This window comes from Lineus longissimus, chromosome 4, assembly GCF_910592395.1.
Source record: "Lineus longissimus chromosome 4, tnLinLong1.2, whole genome shotgun sequence".
Classification (NCBI taxonomy): Eukaryota; Metazoa; Nemertea; class Pilidiophora; order Heteronemertea; family Lineidae; genus Lineus; species Lineus longissimus.
In genome coordinates this window covers 5,552,168-5,576,526 of record NC_088311.1, presented here as the reverse complement: position 1 = coordinate 5,576,526, position 24,359 = coordinate 5,552,168, and the positions used below count along the sequence as shown (strand labels likewise).

General features: G+C 39.0%; 4 protein-coding genes across 8 annotated transcripts; 1 reads left to right on the top strand and 3 right to left on the bottom strand.

Annotated features, from left to right (window-relative positions):
• The first annotated feature begins 72 nt into the window (after positions 1–72).
• On the top strand, positions 73–7,077 carry LOC135486876 (DNA repair endonuclease XPF-like). Its single transcript, XM_064770001.1, has 17 exons — positions 73–229; positions 677–773; positions 889–977; positions 1,221–1,343; positions 1,591–1,801; positions 2,005–2,118; positions 2,393–2,541; positions 2,757–2,810; positions 2,922–2,991; positions 3,234–3,327; positions 3,615–3,991; positions 4,242–4,433; positions 4,678–4,815; positions 5,066–5,209; positions 5,374–5,634; positions 6,017–6,256; positions 6,482–7,077. Exons 1-17 carry the CDS (start codon positions 159–161, stop codon positions 6,740–6,742), a joined length of 2,685 nt encoding a protein of 894 aa, XP_064626071.1. The 5' UTR covers positions 73–158; the 3' UTR covers positions 6,743–7,077.
• Positions 7,078–9,726: 2,649 nt separating this feature from the next.
• Positions 9,727–15,025, bottom strand: LOC135486879 (AP-1 complex subunit mu-1). 2 transcript variants are annotated; one of them, XM_064770008.1, is made up of 10 exons: positions 14,913–15,025; positions 14,316–14,539; positions 14,022–14,089; positions 13,664–13,794; positions 13,186–13,330; positions 12,874–13,000; positions 12,305–12,450; positions 11,962–12,192; positions 11,718–11,843; positions 9,727–11,323 (listed from the first exon to the last, which is right to left on the bottom strand). In XM_064770008.1, the coding sequence occupies exons 2-10, from the start codon at positions 14,512–14,514 to the stop codon at positions 11,225–11,227; spliced, it is 1,272 nt and encodes a 423-aa protein (XP_064626078.1). In that variant the 5' UTR covers positions 14,515–14,539; positions 14,913–15,025; the 3' UTR covers positions 9,727–11,224. The 2 variants fall into 2 exon arrangements, with proteins under 2 accessions (XP_064626078.1, XP_064626079.1); XM_064770009.1 differs by having other exon boundaries at positions 12,305–12,447.
• A 395-nt stretch (positions 15,026–15,420) lies between these two features.
• On the bottom strand, positions 15,421–18,576 carry LOC135486880 (TLC domain-containing protein 4-A-like). 2 transcript variants are annotated; one of them, XM_064770010.1, is made up of 7 exons: positions 18,491–18,576; positions 17,698–17,896; positions 17,286–17,375; positions 16,939–16,997; positions 16,729–16,823; positions 16,353–16,426; positions 15,422–16,046 (listed from the first exon to the last, which is right to left on the bottom strand). In XM_064770010.1, exons 2-7 carry the CDS (start codon positions 17,859–17,861, stop codon positions 15,731–15,733), a joined length of 798 nt encoding a protein of 265 aa, XP_064626080.1. In that variant the 5' UTR covers positions 17,862–17,896; positions 18,491–18,576; the 3' UTR covers positions 15,422–15,730. The 2 variants fall into 2 exon arrangements, with proteins under 2 accessions (XP_064626081.1, XP_064626080.1); XM_064770011.1 differs by having other exon boundaries at positions 15,421–16,046; positions 17,628–18,564.
• Positions 18,577–18,665: 89 nt separating this feature from the next.
• Positions 18,666–24,351, bottom strand: LOC135486881 (TLC domain-containing protein 4-A-like). 3 transcript variants are annotated; one of them, XM_064770013.1, is made up of 7 exons: positions 24,250–24,351; positions 23,080–23,470; positions 22,720–22,809; positions 22,331–22,389; positions 22,107–22,201; positions 21,828–21,901; positions 18,666–21,620 (listed from the first exon to the last, which is right to left on the bottom strand). In XM_064770013.1, exons 2-7 carry the CDS (start codon positions 23,238–23,240, stop codon positions 21,308–21,310), a joined length of 792 nt encoding a protein of 263 aa, XP_064626083.1. In that variant the 5' UTR covers positions 23,241–23,470; positions 24,250–24,351; the 3' UTR covers positions 18,666–21,307. The 3 variants fall into 3 exon arrangements, with proteins under 3 accessions (XP_064626083.1, XP_064626084.1, XP_064626082.1); XM_064770014.1 differs by having other exon boundaries at positions 23,080–23,278; XM_064770012.1 differs by lacking the exon at positions 24,250–24,351 and having other exon boundaries at positions 23,080–23,796.
• Between the last annotated feature and the right edge of the window lie 8 nt (positions 24,352–24,359).

Sequence of the window (24,359 nt, the reverse complement as noted above, 5' to 3'; positions counted from 1 at the left end):
CGAAGTAGTGGAAAGTTGGATACCTGAAGCGAGGGTGCCGAACAGGTGCTCGTGTCCAATTTTCCTGAAAGATGGCGCTGGAGTAAATAAGAAAATTTTCACGAAAATTTGAGTGAAATTTATTCACTAAATTGCTATTTAAGTTAATCTTGTTCAGTATGCTGCTTCAGTACGAGACACAGATATTTCTTGACTCTTTTCACGAAGATGGACTCGCAATAACTGCCAGGTTTCTGTCTAAATATCCTTGAATCGGTTGATCTTGTAAAAAAAAATCGTGAAATAAATTTTTAGGGGGCATCTCAAAATATGCAAAAGTTTCAACAAATTTGATATTTTTTAGTTTCATGATAGTTTCATGATATTTTCATCGCATCTTTTCATCTTGACATTCAAATGACATGTATGGCGTTATACCACAATTTTAATTTCAGCAGAACGGTCTGCTGTCCTTAAACCTGAAATATATTGGAGGGGGGGGCGTGATCTCGGAAATAGAGTAATTTTTTATTATCACAAATGCTCTGTGCTGTGGTAATTTAAAAAATCAAATATGGATCTGATTCAGAATTAAATTTTCAGTCCATAAAGGGAAATTTTCAGCCATAGTCTTCATGGTCTTGGGCAGGCTGAGCCTGTGTATTTACTTGCTTTAAATATCCATTGACTATTTCAGTGGCCTGGGAATAGACAGAATATTGCTGAATTATCTGAAGGTTTACAATGATCCTGGAAACCTAGTTTTGGTGCTGAATACAACATCTGTAGAAGAGGTAAGATTTCAGTCACAAAAATTGCATATTGATTTGAAATTTATTCCTATTGAAGACCTGTCTCAGTGTTTTCATTGAACTAATTGAGACAATTTTGCACTTTATGATATTGCAGGAATATTTCATTGAGTGTCTGCTCAAAGAAGACCCACCTCCCAAGTCAATGCCAAAGATTATCACCAATGAGTATTCAACAAATGAAAGGTTTGTATAGGCCTTGGTTAAAATGTTTTTATTAGCTGATTTTTACTGCTTTTCGAATTAATGGATGGGGAGGGGGAGGAGGGAGATAACCAGGCTATATTGGTAATTTTAAGTAAATTTCCTGGTGAAAATATGAAAATGTCCCTGTTTGGTGGAAGGTTTGCCCCCTCTCCTCTTTGTGTGAGAAAAGCTAGGAGGGTGTCTTCTAAAAGAAAGTGCTAAATCATTTCCTTTGTTTTGCAGACAGTCCGTCTATCTTGAAGGTGGAGTCCTGTTTGTCACTTCTCGCATTCTAGTTGTTGATATGCTGACTGATAGGCTTCCTACTGAGATGGTGACTGGCATCCTAGTGTACAAGGCTCATAAGTGAGTATTCATGTTGAGTATTACTTGGTATAATCAAAACTGAAGAGATATAGAGGCCTCAGAAGTTTCATGAATCGAAGATGTGTCTGTCAGAAGAATCTGAAATTGGTCTATTTTTCAGGTTTTTTCACTTCAGTGAACACAGAAATCCACTTCAGACTGCCAGAATGTTGATTAATAAACAGTGAGGTAAAAACAGAATATGATCAAGAAGATTCTTGAAAAAGATATCCATTCTCTCTTGTAGAATTATCGAATCCTGTCAAGAAGCCTTCATCTTACGCCTCTTCCGTCAGAAGAACAAGCAAGGTTTCATCAAGGCGTTGTCTGATAGTCCACAGTCATTCACCATTGGTTTTTGTCATGTGGAGCGAGTCATGAAGAATTTGTTTGTCAGAAATCTGTACCTCTGGCCGAGATTTCAAGCAGATATTGTTGCATTCTTTGATAGACATAAGGTAGGGAACATCAGGTTCTCCTCTGTACACTGTATGATAAGTGTTATCTGAGATACTTGTTTAAAAAATTTCCAAGAAGTTTAAGAAGTGATGTTTAGAAGAAGAAGAAGAACTTGCCAAAAAGCTGCCTTATACTGACTGAAGATGGACTCTAGTTTGCTGTCTCTATCAACTAATGGAACTTGGCCATCTTTGATTTCTAGCCTGAGGTTATTGAACTCCACCTCCAAATGACCACAGCCATGATTGCCTGCCAGACTGCCATCCTTGATTTGATCAATCAGTGTATCAAAGAGCTTGTCAAGTGTAACCCGACAGTAAGTCATCAAACACTCAAGCTCCCCAGAAAAAAGCAGTTTAAATCACTACATCCTCTATCTTGATAGAAGCACTATTCTGATGTTATAGGTTATCAATCTAAAACGCCTGTGAAAGGTCTTTGAAGTAATCTTGTGTGCTTTTACAGACAGTCATATAGAGCTCCATGCACTGAGAGGTTTTGAAAAAGTAACAGTGAAATTGCCTAGCCATTGAGATTGGTCAGTACAGCACAACATTGACTTGCAAATCTCTTGCATTATTCATTTACAGATTGACACTGAGGAGATCACCACAGAAAATGCCCTGACCAAAAATTTCGAAAAAATCATCCGACACTATTTGGATCCAGTTTGGCATCAGCTTGGTGCAAGAACAAAGCAGTTAGTTGCTGATATCAAGACTATGCGGCTACTGCTGAGGTAAGTCATGTTTGTCATGATGGTGTCATCTTTTCTCATCTTGGTTTAGATCCATACCTAGTTGCTTCTTTGATTCAAGATCAACTAGACATCTATGAATACATCTTTGTGAGTCACTGTGGTCTAGAAATTGCCCGTCTGGTTACTGACTGTCTTACTCGTAGAGCATGATCTGTGCCTTTAAATCTAATTTTTTGGTTTTTTCTTCTTTTCAGACACCTCATCCAATATGACAGTGTGACATTTTACAGTTTAGTTAATTCCATCCGGTAAGTTCTGCATGGGTTAAAACAGTAATGGTGCCAGTATTGCAATAAAGTTTTCCTTTAAAGAAATTACCAACAAATCATATCGCCTGATAAAATTTTCTTGTTTTTCAGGAAAAATGAGATGAACTTTGGTCAGAATAGCGGCTGGTTATTCATGGATTCAGCTGATAGCTTGTACATAGTGAGTATTTTTAACTTTTCTGATACATATAGATACTCTCACTTTATTGAAACTAATTATATTTGCTCGTGTTGTATAATAATGAGGTTGTGAAGTACTTTGAGACAGACTTTGAGACTTTGGTCAGTATAGAGGGCCAGTACCAGTGATTGTTCTAGAAAAAGTAAATAACTCTCTGCTCATAAGTTACATTGATAAGTTTTGGATGGTTGAATGTAAGGCTCTTGTCTTGTGATTCACAGCATGCTCGAGAAAGAATCTATGGCGTCCAGAAGAAAATGAAATCTTATAAAGCTGGTGCTGATGCAAATGCCAAGGCTGCTGAGGAGAAGAAAGGTATGTGTTTGAAGCATGATCTACTATCTTCCAGGGTTCTGGACGAATCTGATGACGAGCATTGATGTGACTTACAATGCGAAGTATGTCATGTGAATCACCACTCTGTCTAAAGCAAACTTACAAGGTCCTGTGGTGGTACCAAGCCACTGTGGCACACACCAAAACCACACGAGATTGAAGCCAGGAGACGGAAAACAGTTATACTTGGGACTCTGCTCATGGACATGTATGCATTTATAACAGCTAATTTTCAAGTATTTTGGGGTTATTTTACTTTGTTTTAGAACTAGTTCTGGAAGAGTGTCCAAAGTGGCAAGCCCTGAAAGAAGTTTTGAAAGAAATCGAAGATGAGAATAAAAATGCTGATGAAGAACTTGGGCCTGGGAAAGTTCTTATTGCTGCAGAGGATGATAGAACTTGCAGTCAAATCAGACAGTATTTGTGTGAAGGTGGCTTAGGTCTCCTGACACGCCTGTATGAGAAACAACTCGCAGGTAATGCATTGAAACAGAAACCGGAGGAGAGGAAAAAGTATCCGCTACGAAAAGGAAAGCGTCCGAATGTCAAGAAACGGCAGAAGGCTGCGCCTGATCCCGAAGAGGTCACACTTACGCAGATGTACAAGAACCAATCAGATGAGGAGGAGATTACAAGTGAGGAGGTTCGTACAAGTTACTTTTCATTAAGTTTCCTCATTAGAAATGAGTATTTTGATAAAACTTCTTATAGTGTATGATTTACCCCCAAAACATAATAAATCAGGATGGAAATGTTACACCGAGAGAGCTTTTCAGGGAATGACAATGTCAGTATGCTTGGAATATCTATCCTTAGGTATTAAGAATTGACATTAGGAAGAATACTCTACCACCAAGGCAGGGAAGGAAATCTAACAGTTTTGTTTGTTTCAGGATCATCCCAAAGAAGACTTTGCCGGCATGTCCAAGGATGGCTACTATCATGTGATTCCCTCACCCGTCACCATCATCCATCCACTTCATGGTTGTACCGATCCCTATAATCTGTCCAGAACACTGCACGAAATTCAGCCTCGTTATGTTATACTCTACGATGCTGATATGATCTTCGTGAGGCAGTTGGAGGTATGTTCAACTCAAAATGAAAACACTGGTTGTCTAAAAACACTAATCTATAAGATTAGTTTTAATTTTCTAAGTTTTTACCTTAACCATATCAATTCAAATCTTCCATAACACAACCATATGGTATCTAGGTCTGTAAGGAAAGTTTTTCAATATGATTCAGTGCCCTGGATGTTTTGTACCACAACTTTACTTTTAGAATGGAGATGATACGACATCTAAGTGTGCTCTAACTTCCCTCTAGGTTTTCAAAGCCAGTCGGCCGGATTTACCTCTTCGGGTGTACTTTCTGATGTACACAGGGTCCACAGAAGAACAGAGGTACCTCACTTCTTTGAGGAAAGAAAAGGAAGCGTTTGAATACCTCATCAAAGAGAAAGCGGTAAGTTTGGTTTTCAAGTAAATAACGAGATTTTTCTTTTGTTCAGTTCTTGTTAGGATCAACTTATTCCACCTTACCTGCTTGGAGACAAAGTCACAACCTGCATCTACAGAACGCAGTTTTTGGTTGATCAGAACTTGGTTTATGTATACTTGCCGGTAATTGGAACATGTAGTGCCTTTATAAGGGCTATTGGAGCATGTCACAAGTTATCACAATATTTTACTTGTTATAAAAATGCCTTTTTCAGACAATGGTGATCCCAGAAGAAAGAGAAGGCAAACAAGAAGATGATCAGTCTTTAGCAAGGGATGCTACACCGGCTAACGAGACAGTGGGCCAGACACAGAAGACCAGGAAAGGTGGCAAAGAAACCGAGGAGGTGCAACAAAGAGTAAGCTTTGATGGTGGTTTTGATGATGGCAACTCTATGCAGGGGTTTTTCTCTATGCATGTATTTAGGAATGTCTCTGTTCAGAATGTCTCTATTCTGAAATTTCAGTTGGCTCTCTCTGGATCAAAAATCATTAATACCTAATGAACCTACTTTCCTTGCAGGTCATAGTTGACATGAGGGAATTCAGAAGTGAGCTCCCATCCTTGATTCACAGAAGAGGAATTGACATTGAACCTGTCACCATCGAGGTTGGCGATTACATCTTGACCCCAGACATCTGTGTGGAGAGGAAGAGCGTGAGCGATTTGATTGGTTCACTCAATAATGGACGATTGTACAATCAGTGTGTCTCAATGACTCGTTACTATCGGCGACCAATCTTGTTGATAGAATTCGACCAAAACAAAGCCTTTTCACTTTTGGTAAGTTTTCTGGTTTTTGATGCAGTGCTATTTACCTCTGAAAGACCTCATTGAGTAAGTGTTCAGAGTGATGCTTTGCATGTGTATGCACAACTGTCACCCAAGGACAATAGTGCCTTGAGTTGGAAATGAATGTTGCACATCCATGGCTGCAGATGTACATGTAGTTAGTGATGACAGACTGAGGTGTTATTGGTGGAAACTGTTCAGGCTTCCAAGGTCTAGCTATCATGTCAGCCCCTGTTGCTAGCTTATTTCCATGAACAGACTGTTCAGTAACTGAAAGAATTGTGAAAGTGACGTCTCATCCACATTCTGAATGACACCTTATCTATATCATGTAGCCCTTTTTAAACGTGAATGTCATCAACTATATTTTCAGGGAAAGTATGGGCTTTCTAATGACATGTCATTGAATGACGTCCTCTCCAAACTGACCCTGTTGACTCTTCACTTCCCTCGCCTCCGCATCCTGTGGTGTGCTAGCCCTTACGCCACGGCAGAGCTGTTTGAGGAGATCAAGGCTGGAAGGGAACAACCAGATGCAGCAGCTGCAATGAAGGTCCAAGAGGAGATGGCAGGGGAGTCGGAATTTAGTGATAAATACAGTCATGGCCCGCAGGTAGGTTGTGTCATTATGAGTATCCTGTAAGAGTTCCATCTTGGCCAGGTGTTTGCGTCACTGTGTCATACTAGCCACACTTAGTCAATAGTTTGTACGTCTGACTATTGGATGGTCAAAAAAAGTTTGGTTCCTTGGTTAACAGAAGTTGCATGATCCTTTTATTGGCTGGTTATTAGTCAGATAGGATGGATAAAATGACTAAGCATATTTTTTTCTCTCCAGGACATGTTACTCAAGATGCCTGGTGTGAACACAAAGAACTACAGAGACATCATGAACAAAGTCGAAAACATCCAAGAGCTGTGCACAACATCGCAGGAGGAGCTTGCCAAGATTCTCGGAAATGCTGGAAATGCTAAGTTACTGTGGGAGTTCCTTCACAAAGAACAGGACAATGTTGAGGTAGCTACGGGTACTGTTGCCAATAAAACGGGTCCAAGCAAACATGCTGGGAGAGGAAGGGGTAGAAAGAGGAAAAGATGAGGAGATGGGCAGGAAATTGTTATGCTGCAGTTCGAATATAAGCTCACGTGTTTTGTGAGTTTGAACATTAGCAGTTCAAGCATACCCAGTTTGGGAGTTTCTGTCGAGGTGCAAGTAAAGAACAGCTATTATCCTGCCATTATTGGGTAAGGCCTTGTAAAGTGGCTCATTGAAATCGGTGGTATGATGACAGGCTTTGCACTGGATGTGAAGACTCAATATTTCACCGAGAAGTAATATAATGGTGCTCTGTATTTTCATGAATGCTCCCGTATAGGAAATGATGTGACGTTCAATGAATTACAATTTTTCAGTAAATAAACCTAATGTATACATTTACAATTAGTGTCTTCTTGTTATTCTATAATATTCTATTCTGGAAAAAGCTGTCTCTATAAACAATTCCTACTTGGAGGAGACTGTCCTCATGTCCGTTGGCTACAGATACATTCAGGAGGGAATCCTACTTGGAGAAGATTGTCTGTGAACAATTGTCCCCATGTATGCCAGGAAGGAACTCTCTATGAACGATTCCCACTTGGAGGAGACTGTCCTCATGTCAGTTGGAGACAGATACCTTCAGGAAGGAATCCTACTTTGAGAAGATTGTCCTCATATATGCCGGAAAGAGCTGTCTCTATGAACGATTCCTACTTGGAGGAGACTGTCCTCATGTCCACGATAGATGCCTTCAGGAAGTAATCCTACTTGGAGACGATTGTCCTCATGTATGCTGGAAAGTGCTGTCTCTATTAACGATTCCCACTTGAAGAAGACTGTCTCTATGTCCGTTGGCGACAGATACCTTCAGAAAGGAATCGTACTCGGAGAAGATTGTCCTCATGTATGTATGCTGGAAAGAGCTGTCTCTATGAACGATTCCCACTTGAAGGAGACTGTCCCCATGTCCGTGATAGATACCTTCAGAAAGGAATCGTACTTGGAGAAGACTGTCCTCATGTATGTATGCTGGAAAGAGCTGTCTCTCTGAACGATTCCCACTTGAAGGAGACTGTCCCCATGTCCGTGATAGATACATTCAGAAAGGAATCGTACTTGGAGAAGATTGTCCCCATGTATGCTGGAAAGAGCCGTCTCTATGAACCATTCTTACTTGGAGGAGAATGTCCTCATGTCCGTTGGCGACAGATACCTTCAGAAAAGAATCCTACTTGGAGAAGATCGTCCCCATGTATGCTGGAAAGAGCCGTCTATGAACGAATCCTACTTGAAGGAGACTGTCCTCATGTCCGTTGGCGACAGATACCTTCAGAAAAGAATCCTACTTGGAGAAGATCGTCCCCATGTATGCTGGAAAGAGCCGTCTCTATGAACCATTCTTACTGACTTGGAGGAGAATGTCCTCATGTCCGTGATAGATACCTTCAGAAAGGAATCCTACTTTAAGAAGATTGTCCTCATGTATGCTGGAAAGAGCCGTCTCTATGAACCATTCCTACTTGGAGGAGACTGTCCTCATGTCCGTTGGAGACAGGAACCTTCAGGAGGGAATCTTACTTGGAAAAGATTGTCCTCATGTATGCTGGAAAGAACTGTCTCAATGAACGATTACTGCTTGGTGGAGACTATCCTCATGTCTGCCACCAGACCCAGGAAGAATATCTTCTTGAAGGAGATTGTCCTGGTTTGTTGAAGACAGTTACCTCTATGAAACACTTTCCTCTTGGAGGACACTGTGAGCATGTTTGGTTGGGACATACTCCGAAAATGATAACAGTAATTATGAAACTTATAGAGGTCTAAATCTTGCTGGTTTCAGTCCATCAAAGCACTTCACGTTATTACCCTTATCTATTTTCATAATTCAAGTTCAACTCAGAGAGCAGGGCCGAGATGCAGCTAAGCTGGCTATATAGCGCTCGTGGCTAACATTCATATTTTGCCGTCTCTGCCAGCTTAGCTTGGTAACCATACTCTTGGGTGAAGCGAAGCAAGGTTGGTTTAATGCCTAGCTCACGAACACAAAGACGAAATAAACTGCTGTGATCCTTCCCAGAGCTAAACTCATGACTTCCTGATTATGAGCTCAGCTCTCATCACCATGCCACTGATCTCCCCTATGAAACCTTTAGTAAGTTTCTTCTTCTTGGGGGACACACTGTCCTCATGTCCGTTGTGCCTTAGTTTCTGAAGGGTTTCAACTGAACAAGAGAAGTCCATCCTCATGTCGATTGGAGACAGTAGTCGCTGCAAGGAAAGATTCCTTTTTAGAGGAGATACAGATCTGCATGTTTGTTTACAGTAGTGACAGTTGTCTCTTAAGGATCCCTACGTGGAGGAGACTGTCCTCATGTTTGCTGGAGACAGTTGTTAAAACGAACAAATACAGCAAACTGGGACGGATTTCGGGTGAGGCTGGGACTAAAAATGCACTGAGGAGACTGTCCTTATGTTTGTTGGACACAGTTGTCCAGGGAAGGATTGATTCCTCTTCAAAGGAGATTGTTGTCCTCATGTTTGAACCTGTTGTCTCTAAGAAAGATTCCTTCTTTGAGGAGACTGTCCTCGTGTTTGGAGGAGTCACCTCAAGGAATGATTCTTCCTTGGACGAGATTGTCCTCGTGCTATATTCGAGACAGCGGTCTCTGGGTTTGATTCCTTCTTGGTGGAGACTGTCCTCATGTTTGGAGGAGTCACCTCAGGAATGATTCTTCCTTGGACGAGATTGTCCTTGTGCTATATTCGAGACAGCGGTCTCTGGGTTTGATTCCTTCTTGGAGGAGACTTTCATCATGTTTGGAGGAGTCACCTCAAGGAATGATTGTTTCTCTGACCAGATTGTCCTTCGTCTTCTTGTTTCTTCGAGACAGTTGCCTCGGGGGAAAATCCCAGGCCCTCCAGTCCTTTGAAGGAGATGTAAAACTGAGATTCCTTGCATCTGGTGTCGACGCCAGGGCAAACGAAACACCCCATCAGGTGAGCTTGCAACGGACTCGACCTAAGACCAAAGAGGAAGTCACTAGTGAGAATCACTTCTTTTATTTATTGACCAATGCTACACATTGTATATGGAACACCTTTACATACAATGCCTCATATAATATGCAACATCTACTTGATACAAATCGCTTACCAATTCAGACACTTTTACCCAGGAGATGCTGTCAACAAATAATGGAAAATCTCAAATATTGCTCGATTCATCTTCTCAGACTTGCACAACTTCTTTGATGACAGAATCTCTTGGACAAAAATACTGAAATCCCCCACTTTTGATAAATATACACATGCATGTATCAATATGAAACAAAAAGTTTAACGAATTACCAAATGAAGGCTTGGGCAGTAGCCACAAGGACCTCAAGGCCTGTTTTTCTGACAGAAATTATATGTTGAACAACATGATCAACCCCCAATATCAGGTGGGGTAATTTTCATTTTCATATCGCAAAAGGATGGTGAATAAGAGACACCTCTTTTTCTTCAGAATGAAACTTGCTTGAATACACGTTCATGAAACACGATTGTTGCAAGTTCTTATCAGATTTTAAAGCAGCATGTGCAAAGTTCAAATAGCTTCAATGATAGAATTGCAAGCCATCATCTTCACAACTAAACATCAAGTATATATACACTAAAAGCTACCGATGTGAAAATAAAGAATGTCACAAAGGTTGTCAGAAATGAAACAGAATACAATGTAGAAATGGACAAGCTGGATACAAACACACAAGCGGTTGTATTTCAAAAATGAAGTTCTTGACAACTTTTACCGGGACTATTATTTCTGATACATTTGCTTATGGAGGCAATAGGGTTCATCATGACCCAAGAAATTTTTCGAGCAAAGTAGATTTAATCTGCTCCCTTCTGGGAAATGTTTATTATTCTTCTGCCATACAATGATCAAAGTGCATATGATCGAAACTATATTACAAGCACATTTGATAACATAATCAATACACTTTATGAATAAAATTGAAATTGTCCACATGGCAAGTTCTTGTTCTTTTACATGAAAATCATAACATCTCCTGCATTTCCTAGCACAACATTAAATCAACCAGTACCAGGAATGAAAATTTTGAAAGCACATCATTTTAATTGCTCAATACCTAATTCTGAACACTGTAAATACATGTAGCAAATTCTTTATGCTATATTATTGTTGCCATTTCTTTGTCAGCAACGTTGGTGGTTTGTTAGAAAATTATCATGGATGTTAAAAGCTGCAGTAAAACATGCAAGAACAGTCATACTAATACCAGTACACCTAGGATCGAGCTATACTTCGTTTAGATCAGCCAGGACACCAGGAAATGTTTCCAATTCAAATCTTGCAGAAGCGTCATCAGGGCTCAAATATTTGACCTTCCGTTCATGAGGCCACACCTTAAACACTCTCGGCCATCGGGAAATGCCCAAATCACATTTTACATTCTTGCTTCGGATGAACAAATTATAGCTCCAGCCCAGAATGCTCACAGCTAGGTGGAACTTGTGCGGCCCTCTGGTTGAGTTCTACTGTATTCTTAACTGGTAATCTCCATTCTGTGTGATATAACGGACCCACGGTAAGGCTTGGTAACCACTTTTCTCTATAATTTTCAAGTACCTCACCTGGAAGAAATTATGAACGTTGTTTAGGATATGCTTTAATTAGAAAATAACAAACTCATCACAATCATCATCATCATGCTGTTATCACATCCATTGACAAGAACGATTTGATACACTAATCCAAAAAGTGGTCTTCTGCGACATGAAACAAGCTTTTACAGCAGAACCTCCTTTGAAGGACACCTTTACTTACTGAGGACACTGACCTCGGCCATGAATTGAGCATTTCTATTGAATAGACCTCTGTACTCAGGACACCTCTCTAATAAGAACAGTATGAGAGTCCTAAGGTGTCTTTAGTAGAGAGGACCGACTGTACTTTGAGGGCAATCAAGAGAATTTAAGCCAAAATTTCTTTAACAGGTGACAGGTGAACAGTTTTGTTTCTACTCACCTGGATACCGGATACTGTAAAATATGGGATCTCAAACTTGACATGGATTGGAGGTTTGCCTTCAGAGTCTTCACTCATAACACTAGGGAGGCCAAAGTGGGCCCTCATCAGATATTCCTTTCCTCCCTGAAAGATGAATAGCAATGATATACAGATTGCAGGGAGGTTACCGTGCTCGAAGCAAAAAAAAACTGAAAAATTTAGAACTGCCAGATTCGCAAAAGGTGAGAAAGTGGATACTTACAGGGAATGACTTAATGGTCCATACAACTGTATTGCTCTCAGGCGAGTATTTGCAGCTTCCAACAGTTGTTTTGAACTTGGGCGAATCTGCATCCTGTGGAACTGGAATGACTATATCAACATTGTTGGCAGTTGACCGGCGCTTGAACTGACTTTTGGCCTTTATCATATACTCAACCCTGCTGTGGGCATGTCGTTCTATTACTGATTCCACCCATATCAATGGCTTGACCTGAAATATCAAACATAGGCAAATTATAGAAGACCAAAATCAACATAATTATCAGCAAAATGTAAAGGCTTTATCTCTTTACAAAGATGCACAGAAGCGACTGCATACTCACATGGGTGTTGAGCCTGTATGACATCAGCTCAAACTCTCCATCCGGTGGCACAAATGAGATAGTACGGTCATTCTCAAACCTGGACAAACGGACACACTGGTGGAACTTGACATCCTCCAGCTCCACCGACTTGCTCTTTCCTCCTTCAATAAACAAAGAGCAGAAAAAAAGACACTATGTGAGATTGGGTAGGTTAGTTCAAAACTGTTAGGAGGAAACACACAGGAACGTTACAGTTAGATGAGGATTTCTATATAGTCAAGATTACAATACCAGAGGCACTGGTTGTTTTGTCGCAGCCTGGCGATTATACTGTGTAAGCTTGGCTAGAACTCATAACAGGCGTCCATTTATGGCAGTGCGAGCACCCCAATCAAGTCTGCTACACACCAAGGTTAGTTAAACATGCAGGGACTAAAAAAGGTGAACATCTGCGCATGCAAATTTACTCTAGTTCAATTCAAGCAGAATCATGCCATTGACAAGTTTGCACATTTATGATTAATAATTACACAACACTAATACTATCATTATGACGATGAAAGACAACACAAAACTTGTCTACTTACTACCAGTACTTTCAAACAGAACTTTGTCGTTGAGACCAAGCCTTAGCTCAGGCATTCCTGATAAGTATACCCTCATCTTGATTGCGCCAACTATCTCACTCCTCAGGACATTACCATTAGCACTAACCTGTACGGAGAAGACAAAAACAGAACTCAATACACAAGATTGTCAATATTATCGAGAGTCTGGGAATGTTACATTATACATGGTGGCAGAGGCATTGCGGCTTTATAGAGCACTGGGCTAGCAACTGCAGCGACACACACCACAATCAAGCAAGTTACTCGTAAGAGAAGACTGAGTTCTCTCACCAATAAATTAACTGATTCTATGACATCCAGGAAGACTTCATTCTTTCTGTACTTGATGCCATCTGATCGCCAAGAGACAGCATTGGTAACGGCAGGTGGTGGTCGAGGGGCAATTTCTAACTTGTGGCCTTCCTGAGTAATATACCTGAAACACAGTAAAAACACAGTAAAGTGAAAGTGAAACACTAAATGACTGTAATCAAAAAGTGAATACCCAGCACCAGTTTACCAAATCAAAGAAAACTGGCAAAATTGCTATCCTAACTGAGTATGTTTTTGATGGACGCAGTAAAATGACCTGACCAGAGAGTACTATGGCATCAACCAGTAACACGAAAAAAGAGGATGATTATTCCATATCTCAATGAACAGACTATAAACAGAGCTGCTGATGTTGAGGTTGGTGATGACATTAGACAACCTCGGCTCATTTGAGGTCCTTGAAGTAAGCTGAGCGAGGGACAATCAATCGACTTACTCCTGTAAGATTCTTGTGTCAGTTGTCTGTGGATAACCAAAGTCCATGACTTCATCCATTAGTTCATAGATAATCACAAAGTTGTCGCGGATACTCTCCTCTTCCAAATCCTTGAAATATTCTATGAACACCTGAAGTGGATGCAGATACATCAATTATGCATTCAGTGCGAACTGACTTTTCATCAAAGAGCAGAGTTAGGTTCTTCGTCTTTTGGTTAACCTGGCATAGTTTGTGATTCTGATTTCAGAAATTCTTACGTATAGTTTTTGCCATAATAAACTGCACATCCTTTTCGGAATATGATGAAATTTACTTTCCTAATCCTACTAAGAATTCATCAAAATTATCTGCTTACCTGTACAATTTTATGAAGGAATGAGAATACAAGCATCACATTGGCATTTTTCTTTGTCGTTGCCACCACTAAATGAGGGTTAAGGAAATAGGGTGGACTGGAGTAGGACAAAATCTTGTCAAAATAAACACAAATCAACACTTGGAAATGGTCCCATACTGGCAAGTTGGCATAGACCTTTTCATTTCCGCTGAAATCCTCTAAAAAGACAGAAATGTCTCATCCCAGTAATTGGTAGGTATACAAGGCTGAGAATAGATGATTGATGAAGCATTGTGACAATAAAAAGGATACAGTACAGATTATTGTGTTTCGTAAAGACGAAGGTGACATTGTTATGACTTAGTATTGGAGTCATTTGTCCTTCCTCCTCTCGATCCATCAGTAGGGGCATAAACTTATCAATGGCAGACATATCAATGTCGCCACGATAATTACGGTTTATTAAAACCTTTCCCTTGATGTCTAACACATAAACTGCAGAGGCAGACATCTTGAAAAGTTGGCACCAAATTAATCTGAAATATAGATTTTTAGAATTAGAATACAGTACGAGTATGATCTTCACTCAGGGAACAATTTCGAACAGTCGTGCATTTCACCTCACGGCTGGAGCAAAGGGTCACAGTGGCTTATGATGGCAATGTCCGAAGTTGGCATATGCCCACCACTACGCACTTCCATGACTATCCTGTGGCCTAGGGGCCTACACGAAAGGTGCACCGCGTACACTGTCAGTACAGTGCATAAATGCATGTAATGATGATGTGCTTGCCTTTTTTTACTGCAGTGTAGGAGAGCGAGAGGGCGATTTTTTCACCTTCCATAAAATGGTATTTTTTCCAAGTTTCGAGACGACACGTAACTCGCAATCATATTATACATACTCACCTATAAATATATTACTCTTATATTGTCAAATAAATGGAAAATATTGCCGAAATCGAGACATTCAGATGATTATTTGCAGTGGCATTTTCAGAGAAATGACTTCATCTAAAACCGGAAATGACACCTGCTATCCCAGAATCCATTACTTTGGCCAGCTGGCGGCAAATAAATGAACTAAATTCCCACAGGGGCCATCTCAGAAGTGGATTTTCTTCTGGTCCTATGATACATTGATCTTGGGAAAGTCCCTGGACTTAATTGATAATATATTTCTTCACCTTTTTTCTTACTGCCAGCATGATGCAAGATTTTGTCTCATTAACTCAAAGAGATGGGATCCTAAGAGTCATTCTAAACAACATCCACTAGCACTAGCACAAAGGCCATGGGAATGATTAATCCGAGATTGAAAAATATATACGGTACCTCAGCAATAGCATGGCAGTCAGGAATCCTTGAGAATCCTCTTTAAATAAACAAATAATACATCTTTTTGGAAAAACTTTATTTTTATTGAATGATCATACTGATATCAAGCATACATGTAGATTATTCTATGCTTGCTGATATGTATCAAACTAAAAATCATGCAATTTATAATAGACAGGGACTTGAAATAAATTCAAGCAATCTTTAAAGAAAACTTTACAAGCACGACAAAACCAATTTAACCTTACTAAAGATTGATCAGTCAATGACACCATTAAGAATATCACCTGATATATGGCTATAAATGAGAACCAGGAGTTCACATATTTCATGTCCACATTACCTTAGTTTGACTGAAAGCAAAGGGATAATAACCAACTGGACAACTGTTACTCCTTCTTCATCTCAGGTTTCGAACTGTCTTTATTGACAAGGCCTTTAATGACCTTTTTACAACCCAAAGCTAGTTTATAGAACCAGAATATATTGATGATATCTAACACAATACACGGATAGATAATGATGCATGAATAATGCACCCAGCCAATCTCGTTGTAGGACTCTGTTCCATAGTTCTGGTACGTTTGGTAGTAGTAAAATGGCATACTGAGTATCCGTGCCAAGAAGAAGACCACTGACATTGTCAATCCATTTGAGACGTATGCAATGGATGATCGGGGATACCCCAAGATGTCAAAAAGCCACCTGAAATAAAAAGAGAGTTGATTACAATAATGCTATTTATTGTATGGACTCCATCTGATATTCAACAGATGTGCACTTGTTCTTCAAGTGTGTTACTGATTTGCAGAGAGATAATTGTCCAGGTCTACTGAAATTAAAGATTGCGATTTTCCAAGCCACATTTGAGATATTGCCTTCAACTAGCACCTGATTGTGACTTTGTCCCTTTCTTTCACTCGTTAAACTACTTGACAATATTTTATTCATTCGACTTATGACAGAAAGGATGAAGAAAAGATCCCTAACATATTTAGTTGATGTACTTACCTGTTGTTTATGAATGGAGTGGACAACTCTGCCATCAATCGGAAGTTGGCAAAATAGTTGAAGACACTGAAGATCTGAAACAATGAATCAGGAAAGTTTGCACTACTTATGTAGGATTCTGATATTGAACCATCCAGGCAGTTCATTCTGATGCAAGTTGTTTTTTTTAATCTCTTTATTTATAAGGACAATGGGGGTGACAAATCATGTCTTTAGTAGAAAGGTGTCCTGATTACAGAGGTCAAATTGAGTGGAAAGGACCGATTTGTAACCAAAAGCAGTGGATGGCCTCTTACAGAGGTGAAATATTTGCCTTCAAAAACATTACAGGAAAGCAACTTCATCATGAAGAAATAACAAACTTTGCGGTACCTACCATGACAATTGTATATGGTATTATGGAGGCCAGGTGATGAAATATGTAGAAGACATCTCCTATGTAACTATAGAACACGAGCATTACAACCAAATCTGGAATGATAACCATGAGTTAATATCTAGCCTCCAGGCCACTTGAAATATCTTAATACATAAACTGATTTTTGAGATATTAGTTCAGACACTTGAATTAAACCAACTAACTCACCTGCAAACATGTAACCAACTACAATTGCACAGCTTGATGTCACAAAGATAGAATGGCCCCTGAAAAAGACAGTACAATAATTCAATCGAAGAGGAATAGAAGTATCAGTTCTTCTTCTTCTACTTGAGCGTTCCCTCTGCACTTGGAGGTGATTTTCTCCAGGGAGTATTCCTCCTCCAAGGCGGGATGTCTCAGTAATGCTCTGCTAGCGGTGGTACATATCGTCACAACATTGACACTGCCAAAATACTGACCATCCCGACCAGTACTTTCACAGCCAGTGTATAGGATTCATGGCCTGCTCAGAATGCTTCAGCCAACTTCCAATTTCAATGGAGACAACTTACCAGATTTTATCCTCATAGATAGGATAATCAAACAAGAGACTGTACACACACAAGCTGCTAACAATCACAGCATGGACGGAAGACGTAATCCTGAAAAAGGGGTTTGAGATCACAAAAGGGGTTTGAGATCACAAAAGGATAACATGAAAACACATTGATGTTGTCATTGATGTTGCATTGCAGTGGTGTCAACTCTTTTAAGTCATTTCATTTGGGAAAATTTTTAATTTCATGACATGTCACAGGTTGCAACTGCACACATGTAGGTCCGCATTGGTACTTCTTTTGGTTTGATTTCTTGTAAATCAAAAATATCACAGAAAAACACACCAATGAACTTACCCCAACAACAAGTCCAAAATCTCAACCTTGAAAAGGAGGACCTTGTGTGTCAAGATGCAATAGTACAAACCTGGAATCCCAGTCAACTTTTCTGGCAGGAGACAGGTTTCGATACGTTGCCGACAGGACGGAGGACACATATGGGGAGATCACTCTTGACACAATCACAAAGATGATAAAACTTGCAGCAGCCACGGGGAAACATGAGGGATTAACAACCCAAACCCCCATCATTCTTAGTGTTGTAATTCTATAACCACTACAGCGGCCTGGAAAATTACCACAATTACACTTGAAAAAATAGCACTACATTTGAATTTTATACCAAGCAATGTTCATTGCATTATATTTGATCAAAGTCTGTTGCCAGTGGTACAAATGATTGTTAATGTTTGAAACCATATGATGTCAATCCTACACAAAGGTATCGATTGAGGAGAAATGAACAATCTGGAAATCATTAACTTACATCAGCTGCATGAATGTCCATATTTACCTAACCTAGAAGTTGTTAAAACGTGGACATTCTGTGCAAATATGTTGAAAAGATTTTCAACTCTAAACAATTCTCAATAACCTGATAAAAAAGCATTCATCATCATGATTACCAATGTTATTAAGCCCACTGAAGTTTTGCTGGAGGCAAGGAGTCCACTATAGGGTACTCTCCACCTTTGCATTGGTACATAGAACATCTCTGCAAATACAGGTGCCTGTGATAACTGAAAGACTTGAAACTTGAAGCTTTACACAGTATTTGGTCGTCAGTATTTATCATAGTGAAATGACTCTCAAACCATAAATTTATGGTTTAAATACCTAAAGCTATACTAAACTATTGAAAAATATTGCTTATAACTTACCGAGACTGAATCCAGAACACACAGAAAGAACATCAAGCTAGAGAGAAGTTATGCACAGCTGTGTCCTCGTAAATGTGTACCCGCATTAGCAAAACGCACTCCACTTCAAAAACACTTGAATATTGAACAGTGCACTTTAATCAAGCAAACTTAACTGAGCAAATTAACAATGACATATTCTAAAACTTTATTGATAAGCCCTGATACAAAAACATTGTAACAAATTCAATTGATTATTTTCTCTGCCAGATGCAAATGATTGACAATCGTCTTTCGCAGATGGTGTGAGTAACTCGCAAGCAACAGCTTTGGCAAATAAAACATGCCAAGTGCACTCTCAAAGAGAACACTCAAACTATCAGCTATTTGCCTGCTAATCCAAATTTAGCTTTGTCACGTATCACATAAATGTCGTAATCGACTTCATTATAACAAATTCTAAACAAGGTCTATGCAAATTTGGCAAAAAATTGGGGTCAACATCATGAAACTTAACTAGGTCAGGCGTGATTTGGATAATATCCATCAATCAGAGCATGGTATTTGTATACTGATTTACAAATACGATTGGGTTTTTGAATCATTGCAACTTTTTAGTGGTTCAATACTAAAGAAACAGAACTTTTTTCAAAGAATATATTTTTATTGTATGTTTCTGGAATCAAATAATTGATAACTGACAAGTATTCAAACAACTTTGATTGATATTTTTTTTATTTAACTACAAATCTTAAAAACCTCCACAAAATCAATTTAAAACCATTAAAATAATTTCACTATTTGGATGGATATATAAGCGTCTTATATTCCAACATGGTTCAACATTTTTTCATATCAACAAGATTTTGTCACATACATGTATTCTCAAGGAAACTTAGATGAGCACCAAAGGCAGGAGCCAGGGTGGTCAAATTGGTGTTCTTCAGGTGACTAATATGCAAGGTTTGGCAACTGGGTCGTGTTTTTTTCAGCAGATAATAAATTCCTGGTACACGCATGACTAGTTTTCGAATATTGTGAGACAGCAGAGTCCCCTATTGGTGCCTTTGTACAACTTAATCTGACCTCCACCTGGCTCATACCTGTAGACTCCCTTTAAAGCAATATGATTGTCCCGACACCATATATCTAAAAGCCCTGCAGCAGGTGGCAAAAAGTCCACATTATAACAGAGATATATTCAAGGTAAATGACTTATGGTCAGCACCATAGTAGCTGGAATACTGTGACTGATTATGATCAGCGCTTCACAACTGGAAATTATGTAAAGTGCCGAGTATGGTCAGCACTAATTATAACTGAAATACACTCTGGTTGCTAATGATTAATACCAGTTTTATACAACTGAAATAGACTAGGGTTGTTTATGGTCAGTTCCCATAACTGGGGTCTTATAATCTGGTAGCTTTTGGATGGTACCAGTTTTATATAACTCAAATTTACTGTGGTTTCTCAAATAAAGTCACCTTGACAAATCTGAAATAGAAATATTTTCCAAAGGGATATTTTTGCTACATTGTCTTTAGGTTTTTTCTTCTTTTCAGTAAGTTTTATTCATATTTGAAATGAAAGATGGACAACAGGGGAGACACCCTCTTTGCTAGCGCATACATCACCACTGTTTCACCTCTCACTTCGTTGAGGATTCCGCCTGCCTCACTACCAATACAACATTACATAATAGCAAGAGTATTCTCAATATAAAGATTTCAGCATCAAAATATTAATCTACATCATGAAAATATTTGACCAACTAGAGTAACTTAAATAGAATATAGTAAAAGTATACATCTCTCATACAAAATATGTTTTAACATAAACACTAACAATTTCGTTGTACTTTTTCCTTATACTTGATTTGGTAACCTAAATGTGCGGTAGTTCGAGGTATTATTTTTTCTTCTAAATATTTTGAAGAAAAAATTTAAATCATGCATGAGAAAGTCTTCCATCCAACAGACAAACATGGGCAATACATAATAAAAACGACGAAAAATCACAAATTAATCTGGAATTGGAATGCTCATGTACATCAGGGATTGGTCACCAATGATCCGAGAATTAATATTTTCCAAACCCCAAGCGACAAACCAAAGAGAATAGGCTGCCGCTAAATCTCTCTGGCTATGCAGAAATCGGTGGTAAAAAGATCACAAAGTATGTATTTTCATCTTGGTCCACAAATCGATGTAATGATAAAATCACAGAAATGAAGTCCAATTGTTAAATTGGATAACATAAACAAACATCAAGTCATTCAACAATTTAGATTAGGAAACTCCTTAGCAAATAAAACCTTTTTAACATCAGCATTAATCAACATACAGAGCAAACATCTGCATCTACATAGCAAACCTCCGCAAAGGAGTGATTTCTGTTGCTGCAACTTGTGACATAGCCATAAGAACACGACGGATTGTGATTTAGCTATTGAAAGCTACGACAAAAATCACTTTTTTGCGGAGCGGTTCAACTCTTTAAAATAATTTTGCAGCTAGGACATAAAAATTTGGAAGACAAAAATTGTCTGGTTCGGTGGGATTTCATTACATTATTTGCCACTCGGTCAAAGTTTCACTGTATCCAAGGTTCACTTTATTCAGGGCAATCTTCAATGATTTTCACTAGATCCATTTATTGTAAAAGTGTTCATTATAATGAGGTTCCATCAAATTACATTGCTTCAGAACATGCTGAGATCTTTAACACATAATTCCTGATATCATCAAAAATAGATGCTGGTAAGGCTCGATTACAAATTCTTTACATCATGGATTACCTGTACTGTGCAGTGAATACATCTGTACACAGCTTTACCTAAAAGTCTTTCTTAGGCACATTTTTTGTACTCTCTTTATTAAACAAGCATTTTAGAACCTTTTTACAACCTAAAGCTAACTTATAGAACCAAAATGTATTGATAATATCTAATATGATACATGGATAGATAAGGAAACCATGCATCCAACCAATGGCCACATAGCGTTCCGTCCCATAAACCTCGTATATACGATAATAGAAGAAGGGCATGCTGAGAATCCGAGCTAGGAAGAAGACAGTGGACATGGCTAATCCATTGGAGACATATTGGATGGATGTTCGGGGATATCCCAATGCATCGAAAAACCATCTAGAATGAAAAAAATTAAATACAAATTATAAGACTGTTGGCAAGCAATAGTTACATGCCAGAATGATCAGGATGATGAAAATGATGACGATGAGAGAAGCTGCGTCATCAGCCCTGCAACCTTGTCTTTGGCCTGAGAGGAGGAGTCCAGCACAAGGAACTTATGGGGTTTTTTCACCCTAGATTTGGCGTTGATAGGGTACCTACCGATTATTTATGAATGGAGTTGAAAATTCAGCTATCAATCGGAAGTTGGCAAAATAGTTGAAGACACCATAAACCTGAAACAGACAATCACACTTTATACTGTCCAGCAAGAGAGGTTCCACAGTACTACACTAAGATTTGATAATGAAGATGTCCTCCCGAGGACTTATACCTGGCAATTGAAAAATCCCAGCCGTGTTTTAAGCATCTTCTGCTCTTCATGAGTGTCCTTTCTATGGACAAATACAACAGAACTGATATAAATGTTTGCATACTCACCATCACCATTAGATATGGGATTATTGTGGCCAGATGATGAAATATGTAGAATACTTCTCCAATGTATTTGTAGTATATCAGAATTAAGACAAAATCTGAAAAAGAAGACGTGCATGATTAAGACTGACCCTAGATATTCAAAAGGCAGTGATAGTATGTATGTATACTATGAAGAAACAGTGACAAGATTGTGGGTCACCATGTGTCGATTGATGCTCACTTACCTGCAGTCATGTAACCGATTACAATGGCACAGTTAGCTTTCACATACGGTGAATCGCCCCTGAAAAGAAAAGAAGAATCACTTAAATCGTAACTGTCCTTTGGTCTTGGATAGGACTAAGTAAGCCAAAAAAAATTATTTACTGGTTATGACGGTTCTCTGAACTTTAGGTTTTAATCCTATATTTTTACTACAAGCACGAGGCAGCTTACACAAACTCTCCGTCTTACAAAAAAACCTTTACTGGACTTCTGATTACTGATTGACTGAGGCAAACACTCAATAAGGAATTCTGCAATTTACACAACAAACAAGACCATCGGAACAACAGCATTTGAAAGCTCATCAGTTCAAGCTAACAGGAACCAACGTATTTTGGCAAGAACTCACCATATTTTGTCTTGGAATATTGGATAATCGAACATCAGAATATATACACATAGGCTGCTTACCATGGCAGCATGGACGGAAGATGAAACCCTGAAAAAATAACAATGCTATAAAATAAAATAACAATGCAATCTATATGAAATTGGTCAACACCAATAATGAATGAATGAGCTTTCTTATCTATACAAGATGTAGTTCGATGCAATATCAACTAGATCAGTAGGTTATGGAAATATAATCAAAAAAATATTCAGAGTTAAGATATTCGCCTTGACAAAGGATGTGCAAAGCAAAAAGTGTGTTGAATATAGATATAAATTTTCTGATGTGGTCACAGTATCATGTTGAAAGGGTACTCACCTGCTATTCCAGTCCACCTTTCCAGCAGGGGACAGGTTTCTATATGTCGACGACAGAACTGACGACACATACGGGGAAATCACTTTTGACAGGGATACAAAGAAGACAAAACTCGCAGCAGCCACGGGTATAAATGTGGCGGAAAAATCCCACGGAGCCATGTTTCTTGTTGTTGTTATGTTACAACAATAACCTCAGCCTGAAATTATACCGGGAACAGGAGGTTAGGAAAGAGGAAGTTATTTCCTGTCACAACTTGTTCTTCCTCTCTTCCCTGTCCAGCTAAAATGGAAACACTGTCATGACTTTATATTTCTTCTACCACTACAGAGTACTCTCAGATTGATTTTGTTATTGCCAAGTGTACGTACTCAACTTTGGACAGTGTGACCTGAAATACAAAGTTCATGACATTGTCATTAATGATGATAGTCATATGGAGCTGCAATGGTGTAGTGGTTCAGGTCTCTACTACATGAATAGACAAAGTAAATAAGCCATAAATTAAGGTCATCAGAATTAAATTGATTCAAGCTGGACCCAATCATGACATGCATGGAGAAGGACAAAAGAAGTAGGCCAAAGATAAATAGTAATAGTAACTCAATTAGTAAAATTACAAGGGACAAGTCGGGTATAAATTGATTTTCATTAAAAATGGCTTCTACTTCTAGCTGAACCACGATTCTCTCAACTGGCAACTGGATCATGACAACATCTCAACATGTCAACATCAAAAGATGATTTTGTTTTCCCCGCTGCTGACGAGGTGCAGTAGTACGATACACGGCCAAACCAGTAGGCCTACTCAAGTCTCTAGGCTGCCAGTAACTGAGTTAAAGGGACCAAGATTGTGTGCCAGCGTCTTTGGCAAGGCCAGGGACCAATGCTCCCAGTGGATACAATTTGGGGTTTCCTTGATGAAATTGAAATGTAAATGAAGCAGAAAAAGAAAAGAGGAAATGTTTTCTTGCTCGTCTCGGGGGGGGGGGGGGGGATTCAAATCCGATAATAGATTCGTTGTACATAGGCCCAGCATACCATAGGCAACGGTATATGCAAACCTATGACTGGTTGCACTATATCATGTCCCTATTTTCGGACATTAATTATTTCACAATATCGCTCGGTCGCATGCACAGAACTACGAAGGTCGCAAACCTAACATACTATTCAAGTGTAAATGCCGATTTCAGCTACAAAAGTGGACCTGTAGCGGATAAAAATTCATAAAAAGTCATGTCAACAAACAAGCATGTTCGTGAGGTCAAGCCTGAGTC